Genomic DNA, 22,568 nt, shown 5'->3' on the forward strand with positions numbered 1-22,568 from the left:
TATTACAATGTATATCCCCAGAAGATATATAAAATAAGACTTGGAGGACATATGTACAGTAGGTTATTTCCATGTAGTAAACCATTTAAATGTCTCCAGTCAACAGCATCCAAATTAATCTCCCAATGTCCCTTTTATGACAGAAAGAATAATGATGTCAGTACATTAAAGAGATGAAATAAAAAAACACTCAGAGATGGACAGGTAGGAAGACAGACAAACAGACAAACACAAACACAGACGTACACACACACATACACACACACACACACACACACACACACACATACACACACCAAAACACACACAAACACAAAATCAACCACAACCAAAAAAACAAACACACTCACACACACAAACATGAAACACACAAACGCAGCCAAACAAACACACACAAAATCAAACACATCCAAAATATAAGCACAAACACACATACACACAGACATACACAAACACAAAATCAAACACACATAAGCACAAACATACACACAAACACACACACACCCAGCCAAACACACACACACACACACACACACACACACACACACACACACACACACACACACAATCCCCCCCCCCCCCCCCCCCCCACACACACACACACACACACCGGGATACGGGACACACATGCAGTGTACACACAGACATACACAAACACAAAATCAAACACACATAAGCACAAACATACACACACACACACACACACACACACATACACACACACACACACACACACACACACACACACACACACACACACACACACACACACACACTGCTCCCTCAGGGAGAGTTGATCAATAGAGGCTGAAGAATGCCAAGTGACAGCGGAGCCATGGCCAGCTGCTGCTACAACTTGCGGGATTGGGATCTCTTCCCTGTGGGTTAGGCTGCCCACACCTCAGAGCACGTCAAGAGATGGCCAGGTGTAGCATCTCAGGCTCTCAATCGGCTTCGGTTTCCTCTCGCTGAATCAATAGGAGTTCAGTCTCTCAAGACAGATGAGTTCTTATATTAAATTTCCAGATGCTGGACATCTGGACCTGGCTACACCGGATCCAGAAATCCAGAACGGGTTCCGACCAATCATGACACGGTGTCAAACTATGCATGATAATAGCCTGCTATGTGTTGTGATGAGTGAGTGTCGTGATTGGTCAAAATTGCACCTTGGACCTTGCATCCGGTTCTGGAGTGACTTTATCTGGCTTTAGTCACTTTACTCTGGCTTGATTCATAGCTCCCTTGATATCAATTTCAGACGACAGAGAATGAAAAAGTGGACCAAAATAAAACGGATGACATTGCGTTAATAGGAATAGTGGAAGAGCTGCACAGCTGTGGGTGTGACCCGGGTCTGGACGGGTTCTGGGACCTGGAAGGTGGCTGGTCACAGTGGCCCCAAGAGAGGGAGGACCGGTCCCAGCGACAGACTGCACCAGATGCGGGCATGTAGTGGGCCAAAATAGGAAGGATTAGCCTGACCTTCCACAGAGTTGGAGATGAAGGAACCTGGCAACCAGGCTGGAAGTATTTTCACAAAGAAGTGGGAATACAATTTGTTAAAATATGATGAAAGCAAAGAATCGAGTGATGAGAGAACGAGATTTGCTTGCATTACCGGAGGCATTCTGCAAAACAGTGGGGTTGAATCTGGCTCCCTGCAATTTTCTTTGGAATGAAGTTCATTTGAGGATGTAGAATTAAATCTGTTCTGCTAGCACAGAGACTAGTCACAACATGGAGACGTGTGTCCTTGGAGGTAATACATGAAAAAGGGAAATGTCCTGCAGTGTATGAATCTTGGACTCTTGGAGATGCCCTTCTTCTAAGACTCAGCTTTCAGCAAGCTTTGTTGGGGTGCCCTGAGAATTCAATAACAGCAGAGTCTATCCTCAGCTGAACCTTATACCCTGTTCTTTCATTCAAAGTGGAGTCTATCTTCAGCTACCCCCATTCATAGTGGGTTCTATCCTCCACCTCTCCCACTCATAACAGAACATACCCTCAGCTGATCCTCAAACCCTGACTCCTCACTCATAATGGGGTCTATCCTGAGCTGATCTTTAAACCCTTGATCCCTCATTCAAAGTGGTTCCCTCATTCATAGTGGAGTCTACCCCACGCTTCTCTCATTCAACCATAAGCTTCTCTCATTCATAGTGGCTTCTATCAGCTTCTCTCATTCATATTAGAGTCTACACTAAGCTTCTCTCATTCATAGTCGAGACTAACCTTAGCTTCTCTCATCATAGCGCAGTCTACTATAAGCCTCTCTCAATCATTAAGGGGACTACCATCAGTTTCTCTCAGTCATATTTCAGTCTATCATCAGTTAATCCTTAAACACTGTTACTCTTTTGGTTTTCCTCTGATTAACATCCGATCCACAAAATAAATAACAGATGAACCAATGAGTGAATGTGCGTGTGCATGTGAGTGCGTGCGTGCATGCGCGTGTGTCTGTGTTACCTTGTTACAGTGTTCTGATCCTCCATCTTGTGGTTCTGTCTTTAATCTCTACGCCTTCTAACATTTCTTGTTTTTCTCACTCTTGCACTTTCACAATCTTTAATCTTCTTCCGATCGATTTGTTTTCCATCCTGTTGGGCTTCTTCCTATAGCTTATAGTGAAGCGCTGGTAGTGTCTAGTACATTTATACATATTATTTCATAGCATTATTGTTATTAGTAGTAGCAGTAGTATTAGTAGATGTATTTACCTGACATACAAGTGATTTTGTATATCAGCACATGCATTACTGCCTTGTTCCTGACTACTTCTAGTGCAGCTACTACATAAAATACCACATAGTTCATTGTATTATATGCAGCATATAGAATGTTGCTTCTTCACCTGTTTCTCACACACACACGCACGCACGCACACACATACACACACAACCTTCATTGTCTCCACAAAAAATCCATCAGCTTTCCAACACCACATCATGTCATAATATTCTAAAAGACAGTGGGCAGGTCAAGCAAGCCTCCTGAGTTTGCCAAAACAGGAATTGAACCGGGTCCTCTCTCCTCCCACCAGCACCCACCGGCATTCAACGCAGAAACATGATCCTTCTACCACCAGGAAAAAGACAGACTCAAATACCTCTACCAGTAGGATAACTACACTATAAAGTACCTCTTCCACTTGGAAAACCACACAATAAATGACCTCTACCACTAGAGTAACTACACATAAACTACCTCTACCACTAGGCCAACTACACTATAAAGTAACTCAACCATTTGGAAAACTAAAAAAAATACCTTGACAACTAGGAAAATAAAGAACTTTATCTATTGTGTCTTGTCTTAAAAAAAACAAGAAAAAATAGGTAGAGTAACAGATATTTGTAATGTCTGTATCTAACAATATATAAAAGCTTCAAATGTGTTGTTAAGTAACATGTTCATCTAATACGTTAGGTTTATACATTTGGTTGTGATGATACACATTGACAATCATTATTAACAAATCAAATTGGATGAAAATACAGATTTTTCTCCCCTCCTGCAATCATAGCAGTTATTTCAGAATATAAACGGTTGAACCTGTAGTACTTGGTCCACTGAAAACAAATGAGTTGTCATTTCCTTTGTGTGTTTATGTGTGTTTGCTATTTGCATACAAAAATGAATCAAGATAAGAAAGAAAAGGCCCAGAACAATATTTACCAAAAATTGCCATAATAGAACAGTGGTGGTTTAATCAGATCGCCCAGGTAATCAGAGAGGTGGCAGATCACCGTCCTCCTATGATTACAGATCAGGTTTTCATGATCAAGGAAGAAAATATGTTTTCTTCAATTTTTTTTTTAAATGTAGTTTAATTTATATTTTGTTACAGTGATTGAATCAAGATTCAAACTTGCCGCAATCGAACTCTGTGACCGATTCCTCAGAACTCAAATCCGACAGGCAAACAGAAACACGTTGGTCCGTTGGGTTTCAAAAGACCCTTGACCTTTGCCCTCTACGACCCTGCCTCTCGACCTCTGACCCCAGGGGCCCCAAGGACACATGTCACCAGGGCCCCTCCCAACGTGGGGCCCGCTGTGTACATCGAGCCTGCCCGGGGACTGCAGCTGCACAGCGTCACTGGACAATGTTCACAGCTGCCCCCCCTCCTGGCACATCAACAGCCAGGAGCCAGCAGAGACCACAGCCATCCATTGGCGTTGGTGCTGCTGTTGGCTCTGAGCTGCACTTCCGAGTCCCATCTGTTTGGACTGGTTTGTGTGTCAGCTTACTACCACTTTGAAGGAGCCAGGCATGCTAGGCTGTCGAGTATTTTTTATTATACGGCTAGTCGGCATTATAGATGACATTTTCTTATTTAAATTTGTTTTAGGATTATGATGTAGGTATTTGAAGCTCTAGATGCTGGTCTCACTAACTTTCACTATAGGTTAGATAAGATCTAGGACTACATTCTAGATACTATAATGGTAGCCACAGCAGCAAGCACAGGACAATATTATACAAGAAAGGAAGAATAAAATAGAAAAATAGAAATTGGGATCGAATTTATTTTGGAGAAAATATTTCTAAATACAATATGAGTATATTGGGTTGTATGCCAACAGTAGGCCTATACAAACTATCGCCAAGAGCCCCATACATGTCCTGCGTCCTACTACAACGAGCGGGAGGCTATTGAATCGTCCTGATGTTGAATCAGAGTAGATCTCCATGCCGCGCGTCACCACCGCTTCTTTATGACTCTGCAGGCTGCGTGACGCGCCAGTGGATCCACTTGGCGGGGAGGAGCGGACTTCAGGCACACTGTGCAGGCGGTGGTAGTGTGGGGAAATGCGGGGAGAGTTGGACAGGGTGCTCAGGACGCCACCAGCGGTGCGTCTGTGTGAGGACTTCACCGTGGCATTTTCCTGACAATCACAATTATTTTTCTCTTTTTTGCCCAAAAATGTAATATTTATTTTTTTACTACTTCAATACTGAGGCCTATTGACCTATTTTTGGACCTTACAGTTAAAAAAAAAGAAGATGAAAACTTGTTATCATTCGAAACGCATGCGAAGCTTTGCCTGGTGCCGTTCTTTGCTGGAGACAATCTGAGGGAAAAACAATTACATTCTCGTCGCAAGAAGGCCTGCACGAGTGCGTCAGTGTGACTGCAAGCTATATTTCTGGAGTAAACACTCAGGACTCGTACTATGATGTCAAGCACCGCGCTGTTTTCAACGGGTAACAAACTTTGACCACCTCTTCATGGAGTTTCAAAATGACCCATTCTAACTTCACGGAAGACGGAAGCGACGATGGGATCTACTCGGGCGAGGCGCTCAACGCCTCCCTGGACAACCAGACGCATGCGGGCGGCAACCGCACGACCTGCATACCCTCGGAGGTGGACTCCCAGGTCATCGTGGTCGGCGTGTTCCTCGCACTGTTCATCCTGGTGGCCATCGTGGGCAACATCTTGGTCATCCTCTCGGTGCTGTGCAACAGGCACCTGCAGACGGTCACCAACTACTTCATCGTCAACCTGGCCGTGGCCGACTTGCTGCTCAGCATCATCGTGCTGCCCTTCTCTGCTTCCCTGGAGGTACTGGGTTGCTGGCTGTTCGGCCGGGTGTTCTGCAACATCTGGGCCGCGGTGGACGTGCTGTGCTGCACCGCGTCCATCCTCAGCCTGTGCGTGATCTCAATCGACCGCTACATCGGCGTGAAGCACTGCCTCAAGTACCCCGCGATCGTGACAGAGCGGCGGGCGGCGGTGATCCTGGTGGTGGTGTGGCTCTCCTCCATGGTCATCTCCATAGGACCGCTGCTCGGCTGGAAGGAGCCGCCGCCGGAGGACGAGCGCATCTGCAGGATCACGGAGGAGCCCTTCTACGCGATCTTCTCGTCGCTCTTCTCCTTCTACCTGCCGCTCATGGTCATCCTGGTCATGTACTTTCGGGTTTACGTGGTGGCGCGCCGGACCACCAAGAGTTTGGAAGCCGGCGTGAAGCGGGAGAGGAACAAGTCGATGGAGGTCGTGCTGCGGATCCACTGTCGCAGCGTGCTTGGCGACGTGCGTCCGGACAGCTCCAAGAGCAGCAAGCAGCACCCGTTCAGGAGCTCGCTGTCGGTGCGCCTCATGAAGTTCTCGCGGGAGAAGAAAGCGGCGAAAACCCTGGCGATTGTGGTCGGCATGTTCATCCTGTGCTGGCTACCCTTTTTTTTCCTTCTGCCACTAGGTAACGATCACTTTCATTCTCTTTTATACAAAGGCTATACTGACTATACTGTATAGGCTATTGGTGTAATATTTATGTGAGCGATGGTGATGGAATTCTTTAAGTTATCTCCGACCGGCAACGGTAATGTAATGACACAAATGACATCCAATGAATCTATATTTATATTGTATATTTAAATGATAGGCTTACATCAAAACACTCTTGTGTGTGTACACACACACACACACACACACACACACACACACACACACACACACACACACACACACACACACACACACACACACACACACACACACACACACACACACCCATACCCACACCCCCACACACACACACACACACACACACACACACACACACACACACACACACACACACACACACACACACACACACACACACACACAATCCAACAATCCATGCAGCCAGGAGAAGATCTTCATCATAACTTAAAATGGGAACATCACTTAGGGTCATTGATTGAGCTTTCAATGCAGATCAGATTCACAGAGCTGAGCATTTAATTGTTCCACTGATTCAAATCTAATGCCCTAAGCAACCAATAAGCAATTTCACGCTTGCTTAAGGATTTGGCCCAGATGCGTTTCACCATCGGTCAGATGTGATCTTGGTATCTCACATAGAGCTCTTCCTCAACCTTGAAGATCCAACAGTAGGCCTAGCATATTTAGCAGCTTAATCCCCCCCCCCCCCCCCCCCATCTCCTCATAGTCTTCCACACGTGCACACGTATACACAGCAGCAACAAATACAACGTGATGTCCCAACCCCAGAATTTGACCTCTGACCTCCACACTCCTACCACCTCTCTGTTTTCACTTGTTATGGTGGGAGGGGCCTCCTCCTGGGTCAAGTCCCCCCCCCCCCCCCTGGTGTTTTATAAACTGGTGATTTATAAATTGGCTTAATGACAAGAGTAATTGACCCAAATGAACCAGCCACTTTCCTGGTATTCTTCTCAGTGAGAGGCTGAAAGAAAAAAAACGGAGATGAGGAGCAAAGAGGAAGGAAAGGGAGTATGTAGCTCCGCTCCACGCTTCAAAGATAACAGCACAATTAGTGATTCAAACTCTGAGCTTCAAAAGACTTAATACCCTTTCTGAAAATTACATGATTGTTATTCCTCATAGACGACAATTCTCTGTTTGATATTCTCTATGTGTGTGTGTGCGTGTGCATGTGTGTGTGTATGTCTGTGCGTGTCTGCGTGTGTGTGTGTGTGTGTGTGCATGATTCAGAGTGTTGGTTTAAAGTGCATTGGCGGTCATCATCTTAACAAAGGTGCATGCAGCAGGTCACATCATTTTCTCTAACTATTCCCTGTCCACATGAGTGTTCCGTGCTACCCTGTCTTGGCATCGCTACAGAATCACTGCCCAATATCTAGCATTCTCTATGGAGAAATTAAAAAGGAGGGAGAAAAAGGTTTGTTACTTTGGTCCACCGTTATTCCCATTTCCTTTTAGATTGTGTTAGGCAGGAACAGAGGAGAAAGGGAAGGGGGGCTTTGTCAAAAGGAAATGCTTATCTGAAGAAAATGGCACTTAATCTACAATATATTCTTTTTTCGTTAGATCTTAGGGGGTTTAAAGTTACAGACGAAGGTTTGCTTGCATATTTTAAATAAAGATTCTTCGGATCCTAAATGAATCTGTTATATATTCAGTCAACACTGCAGGATTCTGACTTACAGGGTTGGTTAAAACTACAACTATCCAATAGTGTTCCTGTTACGAGCAATTTGCAATAAGCCCCTCGCTTTCAATACAGGTAACAATATTTTAGTGGGTGTCGTGGGTGAAAGTCAAACACCTATGTTGAGTGTTGAACCTTTCTTGAAATGAGAGTCCAAATCATGTATTTTCAACATGAGAAAATACACATTGTATGTAGCTCTGTGGCTGACTATTTAGCCTAAAAGGTCAGGGTTTATTATTTACAATATATTTCTAGGTATAGAGAAGAGACCCTAATGGGGGAACGCAATGCTCCTCGCTCGATCTCACCATGCCAAATGATTACAATGTTTTTTTTCGTTTTTTTGTGAATTAAATTTTTGTTAATTTGTCTGATTCCAATGTGATGTAATTTGTGAAGTCCCAATATATTGACAGTGAGATCTAAAATCCTGCTGCATGTCATGGCCAAACAACAAGGTTCTGCGTGTGTACACAACAACATGCAGCCCTCCCAGAGCCTAGCAACATGTCGGCCTTCTCTGCTGAGGCTCACGTCGTCACACAAATACAAAACCCCTTGTTGGACTCAACAGCCTCAACTCAGACTATGGAGTCAGAAAACATTCCTACGACCGCGTTCTTGTGCAAGCACTGCATAGTTCCATGGCCAGATCTATAGGCTGGGAAGGCCCCAGTATGCTTAACATTGAATATAAATCAGCATGCATTGGCTGTTGAAAGTGTCCATTTTAACAGGGTGCAATGTAGTCGTAACAAACAATGCAATTTGCTTGATTAATGAAATGAGTCGCCGTGGGAGACGACGTGGCCCAGGGGACTACAGACACAACTGCAGGCAGCGGCGTATAGAGGAAGGGACATGTGGGAAAAAAGTTAGATGAGTTCAGTACCCTCGCGCACACTAAATTGATCGAAGTCCAATGTGCTGCTTTGATTTGGTGCCAACCCTGCCATTTCTGTCAATGCAAAAACTGCTACTTTAATATCCTATCGAGTAGACAATGACATTCATTGTGGACTGTTGTGCAGTTGATTAGCTGTGATCCTGCTCGGTGCAGGGCGTCGTATCCATCCCACCACATCGCCACAGCAGAGAAAGAACAGGCCGTGAACCAGGGTGAAGGGAATAAATTTACAATGGCCTGATTGGCTTCGTCATTATTGTTCAAGGTCCTCCATTGCCAGCCCTTTCAACAATTGGCCTTTCTCGGTTTGAGCCTGACGGCCATTTAGAGATACAGTGGTCCATTCGGGATCGGGATCTTGTACTGACTATTTGTCGTATGACTCACAGATGAAAAGCACTGGGTGAGATTCCCAGTGTGAACAGCTTATCTGTATATCTACTTTAAAACACCGTCCTTTTGGATAAAATAACAATATAACTCAATAGTAAATTCAGGGAAATATTAACAGGACAAGGAGCATAGCAAGATCTGCTAAATGACTAAATATGAATTAAATTATGTTTTGTACTGCCACCAACAGACACTGTTTGCTGTTTGATTTGAGTGCCATAGAGTTTCGGTTGTTGTCCCACATTACATTACAATGTAATGTTCCTTTGATCCGCAGAATTCATCATATTGTCCAACATCCATTCAATTTGTGCATTTTTGCCCAGCATCCATCATACTTGTACTTGTTTCCTGTCTTTTGGATAACAATGGAAGTTATGGCGTTTTGCCAATTTAACGTGTGTTGGACGGACATCGTTTTAGATCCAAACACAGAAATCTGGATGGTTTCGGCCATAAGAAGTCAAAAGAAGATGAGACATGCTGGCCTTGTTATTGAAGGTAAGCAATGCAAGAGGGATCATTTGAACTAGAAGAAACACAATGCGTTTTTTTAAATATGTGTTCAATCTGAGTCAGTCTTCTAGTCTGCTTTGATCCGTGACTATATGCAACATTTTAAAGCAAAAATGTATTTGCAGAAAACGGGCAAAACCCATGCACATTTCCAACCCATAGAAGATGTGTCTGGATTGGTGCATGCTGTGCATAGGCTGTGAGGAAGGGATTTTTGGTTTGCACCAGCTTGCATAGTTCACTCACTACAACTTTAAAGGAGGTTTGAGTCCCATGAAAGCATTTGGCTAGCAGTGCTTTACATTTAGCTAGTCTCTGCTGCACCGATAGCATGAATTACCCTTGCGTCCCCGAACGTGCATAGGGACGATGTCGGAACCTCAATTTAGTCGAGGAGGTTTCTCCCTCACCAACACAACACTCTTACTTTAGGCCCCCCTTTCTTCCAGGCCACGTCCTGGCTACAACATAGAAGATGAACCCATATATATTGCATTTGAAAAAGTGTGTGAAGCGGCCAACTCATCTGAGCCCAATCTATGTCAATCGAAAATAGCCTTCTCCAAAAGGCTGGATCTTGAAAACACGCACACACACACACGCACGCACGCACGCACACACACCTTCATTATCTCCCCAAGTACCACTCTCCTCAAAGCAATCAGCTTTCCAACAACACTGGATAAAAGTGTAATAATATTCTAACAGACAGTGGGCAGGTCAAACAACTACTTACAGCCTGAGTTCCCCACAACGGGAATTGAACCGGGTCCTCTGTCCTCCCACCAGCGCCCACCGGCATTCAACACAGAAACGTGATCCTTCTACAACTAGGAAAACTAGTACCTCTTCCTTGAGGGAAACTACACAAAAGTACCTCTTCAACTAGGAAAACGACACAATAAAGTACCTCTTCAACTAGATAGTAAACAATGAACCTATTGAAAAGCAACATTTTTTTTTGTGAACTTGAATTATGACGATGTATGTTGGAATTTGTATTATTTTGGAGCAGTGTTCAGTAGAAGCAGAATAACTTATGTCTATCATTAAGTATTTATTGACATGCTGTGTTACCAGACAGTTGAATGTATTTGTTACAGTTAGATTATTGAGCGCTAAATATTAAATGTTATATATTAAATATTAAATGTTCTTTCACACACAGTCCCAATTTTCCTAGAGTTCATGCACATGAGTTCTCTCTCTCTCTCTCTCTCTCTCTCTCTCTCTCTCTCTCTCTCTCTCTCTCTCTCTCTCTCTCTCTCTCTCTCTCTCTCTCTCGAAAGACGGGGCGAAAAAAGGGGCGAAAGACTAATCGAACCATCTAGTAGCTGGTTCCCTCCGAAGTTTCCCTCAGGGAAACTCTCTCTCTCTCTCTCTCTCTCTCTCTCTCTCTCTCTCTCTCTCTCTCTCTCTCTCTCTCTCTCTCTATATATATATATATGCACACACACCATTTCATTTTCCTTTTGTGGACATTTATGGATCTAACCAAGAATCTAAGTGCTTGGAATAGTGCAGATTAAGCACTACACTATCCCATACCCCTTTGACATCTCAGATGAAGATGGTAGGGGTGGTGATGCAGAACAATGAGTATGGGCCACAGAGGCATGGGCCAGTGGTCCCCAAAATGGCCAGGCTCCAAAGCTCCAAACCTCAAGGTAACAGCTTTGGAAAGGTAGCTTCTCTTCTGTGTGTAAGTGTGGCCATAAAGGTAACTGTTCTCTGGAGGACAACATTCATAATCCTATGGGTAATGGGTAGCAAGTGAGAAGTGAATCACTCTGATTCTGTTGGGCAGGGTAGTGTTTTAATGGTGGATAGGGCTCTCCCCTCCCCTGTGGGGAATGGGGAATGGGTTTTATTGCCGATTTGCGCAGCCATAGCAATCTTTAGCGAGTTAGCAAGAAATACATAAATATGGGATTCCGCTAGTGGAGCGAATGCCTACAAAGCCCTTTTTATTTATTTATCCAAAAATAATTTGGCTAGCCAAAAGCCTAAGCTTTTTTCTTCATGTTAACAGTATTTTATCATCCCGTTCTTGGGGTGGATCGTGAGTGAAAGCTTATACTGTAAAATCATCCTGTCACCATTCTGTCGTGGATTTGCGCAGCCATAGCAATCTTTAGCGAGATAGCAACAAGTACATAAATATGGGATTCCGCTGGTGGAGCGAAAGCTTACAAAGTCCTTTTTATTTATTTAGACAAAAATAATTTAGGTAGGCCTGCAGAAAAGGGATTCCACCAAACAAAAATATATTTTTGAATTTCTCCATAGGCAGTTTGCAGACGATGCGTGCATTAGTTCAACGCCTGGCAGAAATACGAACACAGGGAACAACACGGATAGAACCGTGAAAAGTCATGAAAGATGACTACACGATGGGAAAAAACACCAGTGCCTCAGGTGAACTGGAACTGCGGGGTATTTAAGGGAGTGTAAAGGGATTAATGAAACAGCGAGACACAGATGCCAGTAATCAGTTGGCTGGTGAAGTGGAGCTCTGACTCCTCCTGACATTCATGTAACTCATATAATCGTCTCACAAATCAGAAAATTAAAGTCTGATTGCAGACGCGCTCACATCTGGGTGAGTCACTTTTCTTTCACTTCATATTTGTTTGGACTAATCATGTTGTTTGAAGCGGGGATCCGTTAGCAGATAATTGGCAAACACAAACTCAGCCAGTACTTGTGTACTGTAACAAAGTGTCTGTAAACGTTTCACAATCAACAACGTGTTGACTGCAGAAATACACTCACCAAATCCGCTTCTGAAAGCTTCATCCACTAATCACATGCATAACTTTGCATGTAAACAAGAGTAACGCCACCGTTGGTTTCTTGGCCCAGACTCTGTGCCATCTGCCCCCTAGTTCTGCTATAACATAGTAGGACTCCTGGATCCAAGATTATATATATTAATACTTGACCACAAATGAGTCACCAATGTCTGTTTGCCTTGTTTGACACTAACATGCAGGATATTCATTAAAGAATACTTTGTATAAATGCAGCTGCAGCAGGATCTTTATTAGAGAGCTAAAGGTCTTCATCACACGGGTGTAATAATAGAGGAGAACACAGGTGTATCTCATGACCTTAGTTAAGGCCACTGGCATGCCTAGCCTATAATGAACTAAATGAGCTACACCTGTTTTTGCCCCCACTATTACACCTCTGTGATAAAGGCCTCTGGACATTGTTAGATAGCCTACAACCTTAGGCCCCGTTTACACGAGGACGCTTGCGGGTAAAAACCACAAAATATTTTATCGGAAGTGCCCTTCGTTTAGACGGTGACGGCGTTTTTGGGGCATGAAAACGCATAAATCTGAAACCACCCTCCAGAGTGGAAAAGTTGAAAACGCTCCGCCCAGTGCTTAATTTGTCCAGTGGGAGCTCCCGGAGCGCTGAGGACGGGGGAGGGCGATTGTTGACGGGGGGGGGGGGGGGGGGTCCGTAGCAATTGTTGACGGGGGGGGGGGGGGGGTTCCGTAGCGATTGTTGACGAGGGGGGGGGGGGGCGTTCCATCTATACACGGGTGTACGCCTGCAGCACGGGGCGCCAAAGTACCTATTCCCCACGCAATGTTATATCGTACTTCATTGATTACCGCTACGCAGCGCATTTTTTTTTTATACTGCTCGTGGCGGAGCTGGCGGAGCGCACGTCGGAGCTTCCGGAGCGAGCGTCAGAGCTTCCGGAGCGTGCGTCAGAGCTTCCGGAGCGCGCTCCCCCTTGCTCCCCCTCAAATTAAGCACTGGCTCCGCCATAGCGTTTCCATCTACACTGCCAAGACGCAAAAACACTGCTCAGATCTGCTTACGTTGCGTACACGTTTACGTCACATACATGTGCCAGTACAAAGAAATAAACAAACATGTCAGAATACCGTAATTTTTGGACTATAAGCCGCGCCTTTTTTCACATTTTTGGATTCTGCGGCTTATATAAAGGTGCGGCTAATCTATGAATTTTTAAAGCTAACGGCCACTCGGAAAATTAGTATTCGAAGCTTAAATCAGTATTCGGAGCTTTGTTGTTTTTTTTCCACGTACGAGACGTTACCAGAGCGAGGGAGGCAAACTATAAGCGTCAGCGACACCAAGCAGAGAAGCGAGAGAGGTGGAGGAAGAATAGATATCTTGTTTCCCTTTACTTTATAACACAACATTAGCGGGATCTCGGAAGGAAAAGTAATACTTAGCGAAATGCAAACGTTTGCTTAGTTGTTTGTTTACGTTCGCTGTACAGCGCAGCGCCAATCAACTGGGACTGGCTTGCTGCAGAGCGTGAGCATCTTGGGAATACCAGGACAATATAATGGATATAATATGGACACAAAAGACAATCAATACTCGGTATTTGTTATGGATTTATTGTACAAATTCCCTGAAAAGATGCACGTTCCAGGATGAATTGAAAAGCTCCCGTAAGGGCTGAGATGGCAGAGGACAGCTGATTTGGAACGGAACAACAGCTGTTCGCTTTCACAGGGGAAAACTAAGGAACTTCAACCTACTTAGGCCTACTAATTAAGGTTCAAAAGCTATTAAATCTTCAACAAAATATGCAGATACTGTCAAAATCGGTTCCAGGGAATATATAGGGATTATTAGTATTCAAAGTAGTATTCGAAGCCTGAAAAATGGCATTTGGGCCAGCGCTAATGGTAATTAAACATTAAATCACCTGCGGCTTATAGTCTAGTGCCGCTTATATATGTACACATCATTCAATTTAGCTGCTGCGGCTTATACTCTGGTGCATCTTATAGTGCGGAAAATACGGTATTTCCATGCGTCGGACCTTCAAGCTGCTCTGGCAGCTCTAACAAGCGTACAGGAGTCTTTCCACGAAATGTACAGGATATGTACAGATAGTATTACTGAACAGTGAAGGATCTTTTTGGTATTTGCGGCACGGATAAGAGAAGAAGCAAGATTCTACGCATGCGCTCAGACATGGCGGTTTTGTGTGATAGTGTATCACAGCACCACCTAGCCGCCTGGCATGCATACCCAATCGAATTCCACACACTTTTGCGTCACCGTATGCACACAGATTTCCTCCCGAAAACGCTCGTCTAAACACGGAATAAAAAGTGAAGACGCGACGCCACTTTTGCGTCTTCTGTTCAGACTGTCATCGTGTAAACGTAGCCTAAGATACATCTTTCCAGCACAAAGAGTGTGTGTGTTTGTGTGTGTGTGTGTATATGTGAGTATGTGCTTACTTGCGTACGTGTGTGAGTGTGTGTTTGTTCTGGGTCAGCCGGACGGCACTCATAATCATGAGGCTATTTCAGATCTGCAGAATCTTGCTTTCATCTGGGAGACGCAATTATGAGCAATTACCTCCCACTGACGTTCGCCAGGAAACAGTAGAGCTACTAGGCTTTGGGTAAACCCAGCATGCTAGCACGATGGCTAACCTAACAATGCTGTGTGGCAGCCTTTCCCAAACCCTCAGCCTCTGGGGCCCACTTAAACCAAAAACAAACTTGAAAAGATTTACAAAACTAGAATGACCAAATGAACACAAATCTCTTAATCAAGTTGATTTTAAGTTTTCAATCTGCAGATGAAGTGCATGTTAAAACAATATAACAGTGTTTTGGAGTGTGGCCCAGGAGCCCTGATCCACGGCTTGAGAAGCGCTGCAGTGTAGGAGAAGTAGCTCTGCACTATCACATCATGGGCCACATTAATATTGAGAGAAATGGCTCTCCATAAACGGCAATTCGTTTTTTTTACTGTTCAGCCAAATCGCAAAAACCTTCCAAACCTTGTGAGGGAGGTTTATTTGGGAATCAACAGCTGATGTTGAATTAAATTAAGTCTTCAGAGAATAACAATATAAAATTGAAATCCCCCGGATTGGATTCTTAGTTGACAAACTGTATAGTAAACATCCTCCTTGACCTTGTACCCACTAAACATTGGACATTGGATAGATGTGCAGAGCATGTCTATGTCTGGTCCATCGGTCCATGACCAATTCTGGACATCTATTTTACGTCCAAACTAGGTACACTTGTACCTAGGTACATTTGGATGTCAAACCATGAACCAACTTAGACGTCATATTGATGTTCAACATTTCACCTTTGAGCTGGGTACATTTTTTGGACGTCATTCGGACGCCTATGATAATGACAGGTGCAGGAAATGCATACATGATCCCACTGCGCAATGTGACGTCGGATTGGCGTCTTTCTGTGTCATTATTTGACGTAAAATTTCGGTCTGCTGAAGGCGGTTATTTTGTAACGCCAAGTTATTTTTCAAGCATATATTTATTTTGGTTTATTTATTTGGAAATGCAGTTTATGGGAAAAGTTCAGTAAATAATGGCCTAGGCATGTCTTCTTTGTGTGTGTGTGTGTGTGTGTGTGTGTGTGTGTGTGTGTGTGTGTGTGTGTGTGTGTGTGTGTGTGTGTGTGTGTGTGTGTGTGTGTGTGTGTGTGTGTGTGTGTGTAAAGACGTCACTCCGACAGCACATTGCGCAGTGGGTATATAATATAACAATACTATGAAGGTCAGTGGATGTTACCATTAGCTGAACCCACTGCAGGGACACAAGGTGTGAAATGTGAGACACATTCTGGGAGCAACTAGTTTTCAAAAATTCAATTTATATATTCATGGCTAATGTAATAACATGTATAAAACAAATGTGCTATCAATATACACATCTTGCATTTATACTGAGTTGAGATGAATCCCCCGCATATCAGTCAAGAAGAGAGGTACCATGGATACAGTAAAACGTTTGATTATGAATAAAATCCAATCAAAGTTCATTCCCCCAGGCAAAATTATTCCTCTGTTTGACAAACCATGCCAAACCTATTTTTGCTTAACATTAAAATTGAATCATCTCATTTTCCAGCGTTTTTCTGATTGTGATTTGCCTTTGGATGATGGATGTCCCTTTTGCCAATAACATCATTCCCCACATAAATTACAGGCTGCAAAGTTTCAAATAGGACTTTTAATGTTGGTTGTTTGATCAAATCAAAGCATGTATTAGTTGCGATAAATAGGTTTTTTTTTAAACGTATCTCTTTCTTTATGCATTCATTTCATTATACACATTAACAGAAAGTGGTTAAAAAACAAAGGAACTTAGTTGCAAAAATCCATCCTGATCCAGCTTGACGTGTATACATATATTTGTGTGTGTTTGAATTGATAAATAACCTTTAATAGCTAAATGTCATATATTTGTATATATATTGTTCTTATCTCAGCCGCTGCATATATTTATATCTTATAAATATATATTTCAGTTCATATAGGACTTTGTTATGTATATATACAATAAAAATCATGACATATATGTGTTCATAAATGCCATGCTTAGATTAGCTTATTTGTCTTCCCGTAAATCCTGGATGAATGTGCTGTCGTGTTCTCATCCTGCCCCCCCTGGTCCCCCCAGGCTCCCTGTTCCCGGCGCTGAAGCCATCCGACACGCTGTTCAAGGTGGTGTTCTGGCTGGGCTACTTCAACAGCTGCATCAACCCCATGATCTATCCCTGCTCCAGCCAGGAGTTCCAGCGTGCCTTCACCCGACTGCTGCGCTGCCGCTGCCAGCGCCGCCGCCGCAGGCTTCGCCGCTTCTACGACCAGCGGTGGCGGACCGCCGTGAAGGGGATCCAGAGGGAGCGCATTGGGAGGGGGGGTTACGGGCCGGCCGCCGCCCTACACGGCTCCACCGACGGCGGCATCGGCGGCGTGGGCGGGTCGCTGGTGTACCCGACCTCGCCGTCGACCGGGAGCTCTCTGCGCTTCAAGGGCTGGCGTCTGTTCCCGCCCCTGCGGACCTCGTCCTTCCAGCTCAGGGAGAAGATGAACAGCCTGTCGAGGAAGATCACCACAAGGGGTGGGGGCTCGGCAGGCGGGACCGGGGGCAGCGCCGGCTCCTCGCTGCACAGGAACGACGTCGATACAGTGTCCATGGGGATGTATGGCGAGTGCGAACCGGGCAGCTATCAGGTGTATGACTTCCCAGACTGCTACGACCTGAAGGAGACTGACATTTAAAGACTCGGGTGGAGGAGGAGGTGGGTAGTGCTGATGGCCCTGAGACGGGGCGCAGGGGGGAGGGTGGGGTATGGTGGGAAACCTGCAGAGCAACACATGGGGATGTAGGTCCTTGATGGTAGAAAGTAATTTACACTGTGACTTTGACTTGGGGTTTGGGGATGAGCTAATTTGAGCTGCAACAAATGCTTATGTTATTTATTACGGGGGAGAGGAATGTTTAACTGCTGAGACAACCGCTGTTGGTCGACGGTTAGCAGTGAGCTCAATTTGACTGTCCTTGTTATGTTAAAGTATTTTGTTATTTCTTACAAAGCATTTGTCAATCCTGCTCTGTCAAATAAACAACAAGGGGATGGAAAAAAAGAACGACCATGTTATATATATATAAAAGGTGTGTCAGCTTTGAATAGCAGTGGAAGGAATTTATCAAGCTTGAGGCTTGTTTTCCACGTAAAGGTCTGGCCTGGGATGAATGTGCTGCAACATTATAATGGATTGAATGGGATTTTTGCGTGTGTCGGGTGGAGATATCAGAGGGAATTCCTGCTACTGTCCGTTTTATGGGACACCAAGCTGCATTCACCTATGATAGGAGAACTCCAATAACCCTGTAATTTTGTAAATATGAGGTGTGAAGAAAATAGAAAATTAAAATGATAAACATTTCATTCTGCACTTGGATTTCATCGTCAACTGTTTTCGATACTAACACATTGCATCTATCTATCACATTTAAACGGCGGTGCCAGTCTGGCTGATCAATGCATCTTAACCGACTATCCTAACTTTAGTAAAGGACCCGTTACCAATATAATTAGTCAAAATCACTTCCTGGCGCCGATTCTTCCTTTGATAATTTTGCATTAATGCACCTGCCACAAAGGTTATCATTGCAATGCAGCACGTTTGTCTTTGTGATACACTATTTTGTAAAGTACTTGGATGGTGATTCACTGTTATTTTGTCCACAAACTCCGTACTGACCTAAACACATTGATTCTAGTAGAGGAAAGTGCTATATGGCCATTGTTTACATTTGTGGCAGGGGTGCAAACGCTAAATTATCGTCAGCAGAATCATTACTTACAAGTAGGCTACTTTTGAAGATTTATATTGGTTACAGATGCTTTAGTGAATTAGTGTGGGGGATATCACTCATCCACTATTCACTTTAGAAACATACAGTCTTTATTCAACATGAATATTAAATATATTATCTAAAACAATGAAAGGCTATGTCATTCAGAGCAGAGCTTGGTCACCTTGGCCTGTTGGCACACCAAGGTCAAATTACTGAAGTGTCTTGTCTAGCGAAGTTATGATTAATGAAAAATTCTTTGAATGATTGTACTTAAGAAATCAAACAGGTTGACATGAATTGAAACTCGGAAATACTATAGAGTAGTTCTGGGTCTAAATTCTTACTGAACTTACCTCAGTGTGTCTCTGTGTGTTTGTGTGTGTGTGTGTGTGTGTGTGTGTGTGTGTGTGTGTGTGTGTGTGTGTGTGTGTGTGTGTGTGTGTGTGTGTGTGTGTGTGTGTGTGTGTGTGTGTTGGGGGGGGGGGGGGGGGGTGCATGCGTGAGTGTGCGTGAGTGTGTGCCTGCATGTGCTGTGAGTTTGCCATAGACAGGTGTTAGGGAAACCATACTAGTAGACCAGCAAGCGATTTGCCATCACCACAGATTAAAAATGCAAAATATAACTTATATACTCTTAGGTTCTTACAGTTGAACTGACTTGGCACAATACCCACTAAACCACTTTGCCCTGCCCTTCTTATCTGAAGGGTTCAGCATTCTTCAATCACGATATGTTACATTGACACCAAGCGTTTCCAATGGGTAATGCAGTCCAAATTCCTCCTACGGGAGAGAGGTGTCTCCGCCCACACCCTCCTCCCCAGACTTGAGGCCCAAGTGGGTTGCCAGGTTGAGAACAATAAACAAATTGAGCGTAACACAAGCCGAGCGCAACATGATATTTTGACACAAGCAAAAAATATATTTTTTGATTATGACAAATGACAAAGAGTAGAACAGTCCAGTTGATCAGCTAATGTATACATCTACAACTTATTTGTCGGCAAATGATGAGCTCATGTTGCATTTGCCTTGAATTGCACAATTGAACAATTGCATTTAAGATTAACCCGTGTTTTAGAACTGCTCTGGTCATGGTGCTGCAGCAGACAGTTTTTCTGTGCCAATTGGTTTAATATCTGGGAACCCGGAGGACTCAGGGAATGCTGAAACATAACACAAGGCCGAAACAAAAACAAAACTTCAGACATGGAACTGAATTTTCAAAGGAGAAGTTTGTTCCTTACTTTCTGATGACCAATCGTGGCCATTTTATGATTTAGTAAAGCTTATTTATTACATTCAGCACCTTTCGATAAACGATGGCAGATGGGATTAACAATGCTGATTATGTTGATATTTCTATGACATTTTGTGTATTACATCTGAGTCAGAGTCGGGCCGTCTAAACAAAGTGGCTCCAGCCCCTGTTGCTGATCCCGGCTGTTGGGTCAGAGCCACTACCTCATTGAACATCTCTTTCAAACATATTATGTAGATCATCATAAGGGGCTGACACTTGTTGTTAGGATGCTACGTTAACGTGATTTTGCCTCCAAATAAAATGGGATTTATTTAAACTTGAGAAATTCTAATAAAGATAATTACAATTTAAGCTCTTATTCTTTAAGTTATGTCAGCCTATTGTTTCCAAAGTAAGTTGACACATTGCAGCTTTGAAAATGCTGGAGACGCTGTACAAATATACAATCACATAATACATTGGTTCAATCCCTTTGAGTGGGCTATTTCTGGCACCACAAATGTGTACTTTAATGAATTCCTTCATTTTCTACTTGTGTTTACACTCCTGAACCAATCTAAGATAAGCGAGTTGCCTAAAGCCCTTGTGATGATGAACGAAACGGAATATAATGGGATCCTAAGTCCCTAAATCCAACACCAAACAAACAAAAACAACAGAAAGCGCTCTACTGCTGATCAGTGCGCTCAGCACCCTCCTGAGACTGAGAGAGGTCTATTCTGGGGGACGCGCCGGGCAGACAGATCCTACACCCCATGATCATGAGGAAGGCCCTGCGGAAGGAGCGGTTGAACAAGCCATAAAGGAAGGGGTTGAGGGAGGAGTTGATGTACCCCAGCCACAGGAACACGTCCCACACCAGTGCGTGGGTGCTGTGCTCGATGAAGGGGTCCACGATGTTGACAGTGAAGAAGGGCATCCAGAAGAGCAGGAAGACCCCCATGATGATCCCCAGGGTCTTGGCCGCCTTCCTCTCTCTCCGCATGGCGTTGCGGTGCCGCTGCTTCTTGCTCGAGTCCTTCCCCACGCCGGCTGCCATCTGGCTCTCCATGGCGCTGATCTGCATGGCCTGCCGCTTGGCCGCCTTGTAGATCTTCCAGTAGGCCACCAGCATGACCGCCATGGGCAGGTAGAACGCCACTAGGGAGGCCGTGACGGCGTAGGCGCGGTTCACCAGGAGCACACACACGTCCGGGGGCAGGGGGACATCCACGCCGACCGCGTGGAGGCCCCCCATGATGGGGCCGAAGGAGATGAGCATAGGAATGGCCCAGCAACCCACGATCAGCGCCGCCACGCGGTCCCGCGACATCACCAGCGAGTAGAGCAGCGGGTTGCACACGGCGTAGTAGCGGTCGAAGGCGATGCAGCTGAGGTGGAAGATGGAGGCGCTGCACAGCATGACGTCCAGGCTGGAGTGCAGGCGGCAGAAGAGGGCGCCGAGCCGCCAGCAGCCGTCCAGGGTGCGCAGCATGCTGAAGGGCATCACCACCAGGCCCACAAGGCTGTCGGCCACCGCCAGGGACATGACGAAGCAGTTGGTGGGGGACTGCAACTGCTTAAAGTAGGCGATGGAGAGGACCACCAGCAGGTTGCCGACCACGGTGCAGACCACGGCGGCGCTGAGGAGGCTGTAGAGCAGCAGGCGGGAGGCCTGGTGGCGCTCCGTGGTGCAGGGGGGGGCGGTGCCGTGGAGGCTGGTGTCGGAGGGCTCAGGGGTCCGAGGGTCCAGGCTGCTGTTGTCCATCTGGGTCTTGTGATGGGAAAAAATTCAGGAGTTTATTGAAGTCTTACTAGTTCCATACAGATGACGTGAAATAGTAGGCCTAGTAACAAGGTTGCACAAAAACATCCCCCGCAACCTCTGCCCCTGAGTACTGTTACTTTCGGGGCCTCAAAGCGTAGCGAGATGCAAATTCCTCATTAGTTGTGTTCACAACTGTCTAAACGTTTCCATTGATGGACACATTTATCTAAATCCCTGTTTGGTGATCTCACCCAAGTGAGACCATAAGCCTGTCGGACTGAAACGCTGCGCTCTTATCTCAAACTTGCACTGTCTTGTTTGGTTGTCGAGGGAAACCAGATTCTGCTCCGTTCTATTCGATTGTCATTATTTTGATACAAAAGAGACGTATGATTAACTTTGGCAAGCGTATTCTAAACTGGGGAGACTAAATGCTAAATACCTGTTAATGCAATCATGGAACTGTTTCGCTGTCAAACGGTGCACTGGCTGTCATGGCCTGAGACAGCTTTTCCCTCCCTTAAGGCAGCTGCCATCAGGTTTGTTAGAGCAGAACTCATCGCCCCATCCGACAGACTGTGACAAACTTGTCATCCTCAAACTACGGGATATATTTAAGGCATTTAATGATGATTATACAGTGTATTTCTTTA

At 44.7% G+C, this 22,568-nt stretch overlaps 2 protein-coding genes across 2 annotated transcripts; one reads left to right on the forward strand and one right to left on the reverse strand.

The window, feature by feature from the left end:
• Positions 1 to 4,768: 4,768 nt before the first annotated feature.
• Positions 4,769 to 18,496, forward strand: adra1d (adrenoceptor alpha 1D). The gene is made up of 2 exons (XM_030352404.1): positions 4,769 to 6,212; positions 17,216 to 18,496. The coding sequence occupies exons 1-2, from the start codon at positions 5,252 to 5,254 to the stop codon at positions 17,818 to 17,820; spliced, it is 1,566 nt and encodes a 521-aa protein (XP_030208264.1). The 5' UTR covers positions 4,769 to 5,251; the 3' UTR covers positions 17,821 to 18,496.
• Positions 18,497 to 20,175: 1,679 nt separating this feature from the next.
• LOC115540642 (5-hydroxytryptamine receptor 4) lies at positions 20,176 to 22,137 on the reverse strand. Its single transcript, XM_075074180.1, has one exon. The coding sequence runs from the start codon at positions 21,913 to 21,915 to the stop codon at positions 20,836 to 20,838; it is 1,080 nt and encodes a 359-aa protein (XP_074930281.1). The 5' UTR covers positions 21,916 to 22,137; the 3' UTR covers positions 20,176 to 20,835.
• Positions 22,138 to 22,568: the final 431 nt, after the last annotated feature.

This window comes from Gadus morhua, chromosome 3 (genome assembly GCF_902167405.1).
Source record: "Gadus morhua chromosome 3, gadMor3.0, whole genome shotgun sequence".
NCBI classification, from domain to species: domain Eukaryota; kingdom Metazoa; phylum Chordata; class Actinopteri; order Gadiformes; family Gadidae; genus Gadus; species Gadus morhua.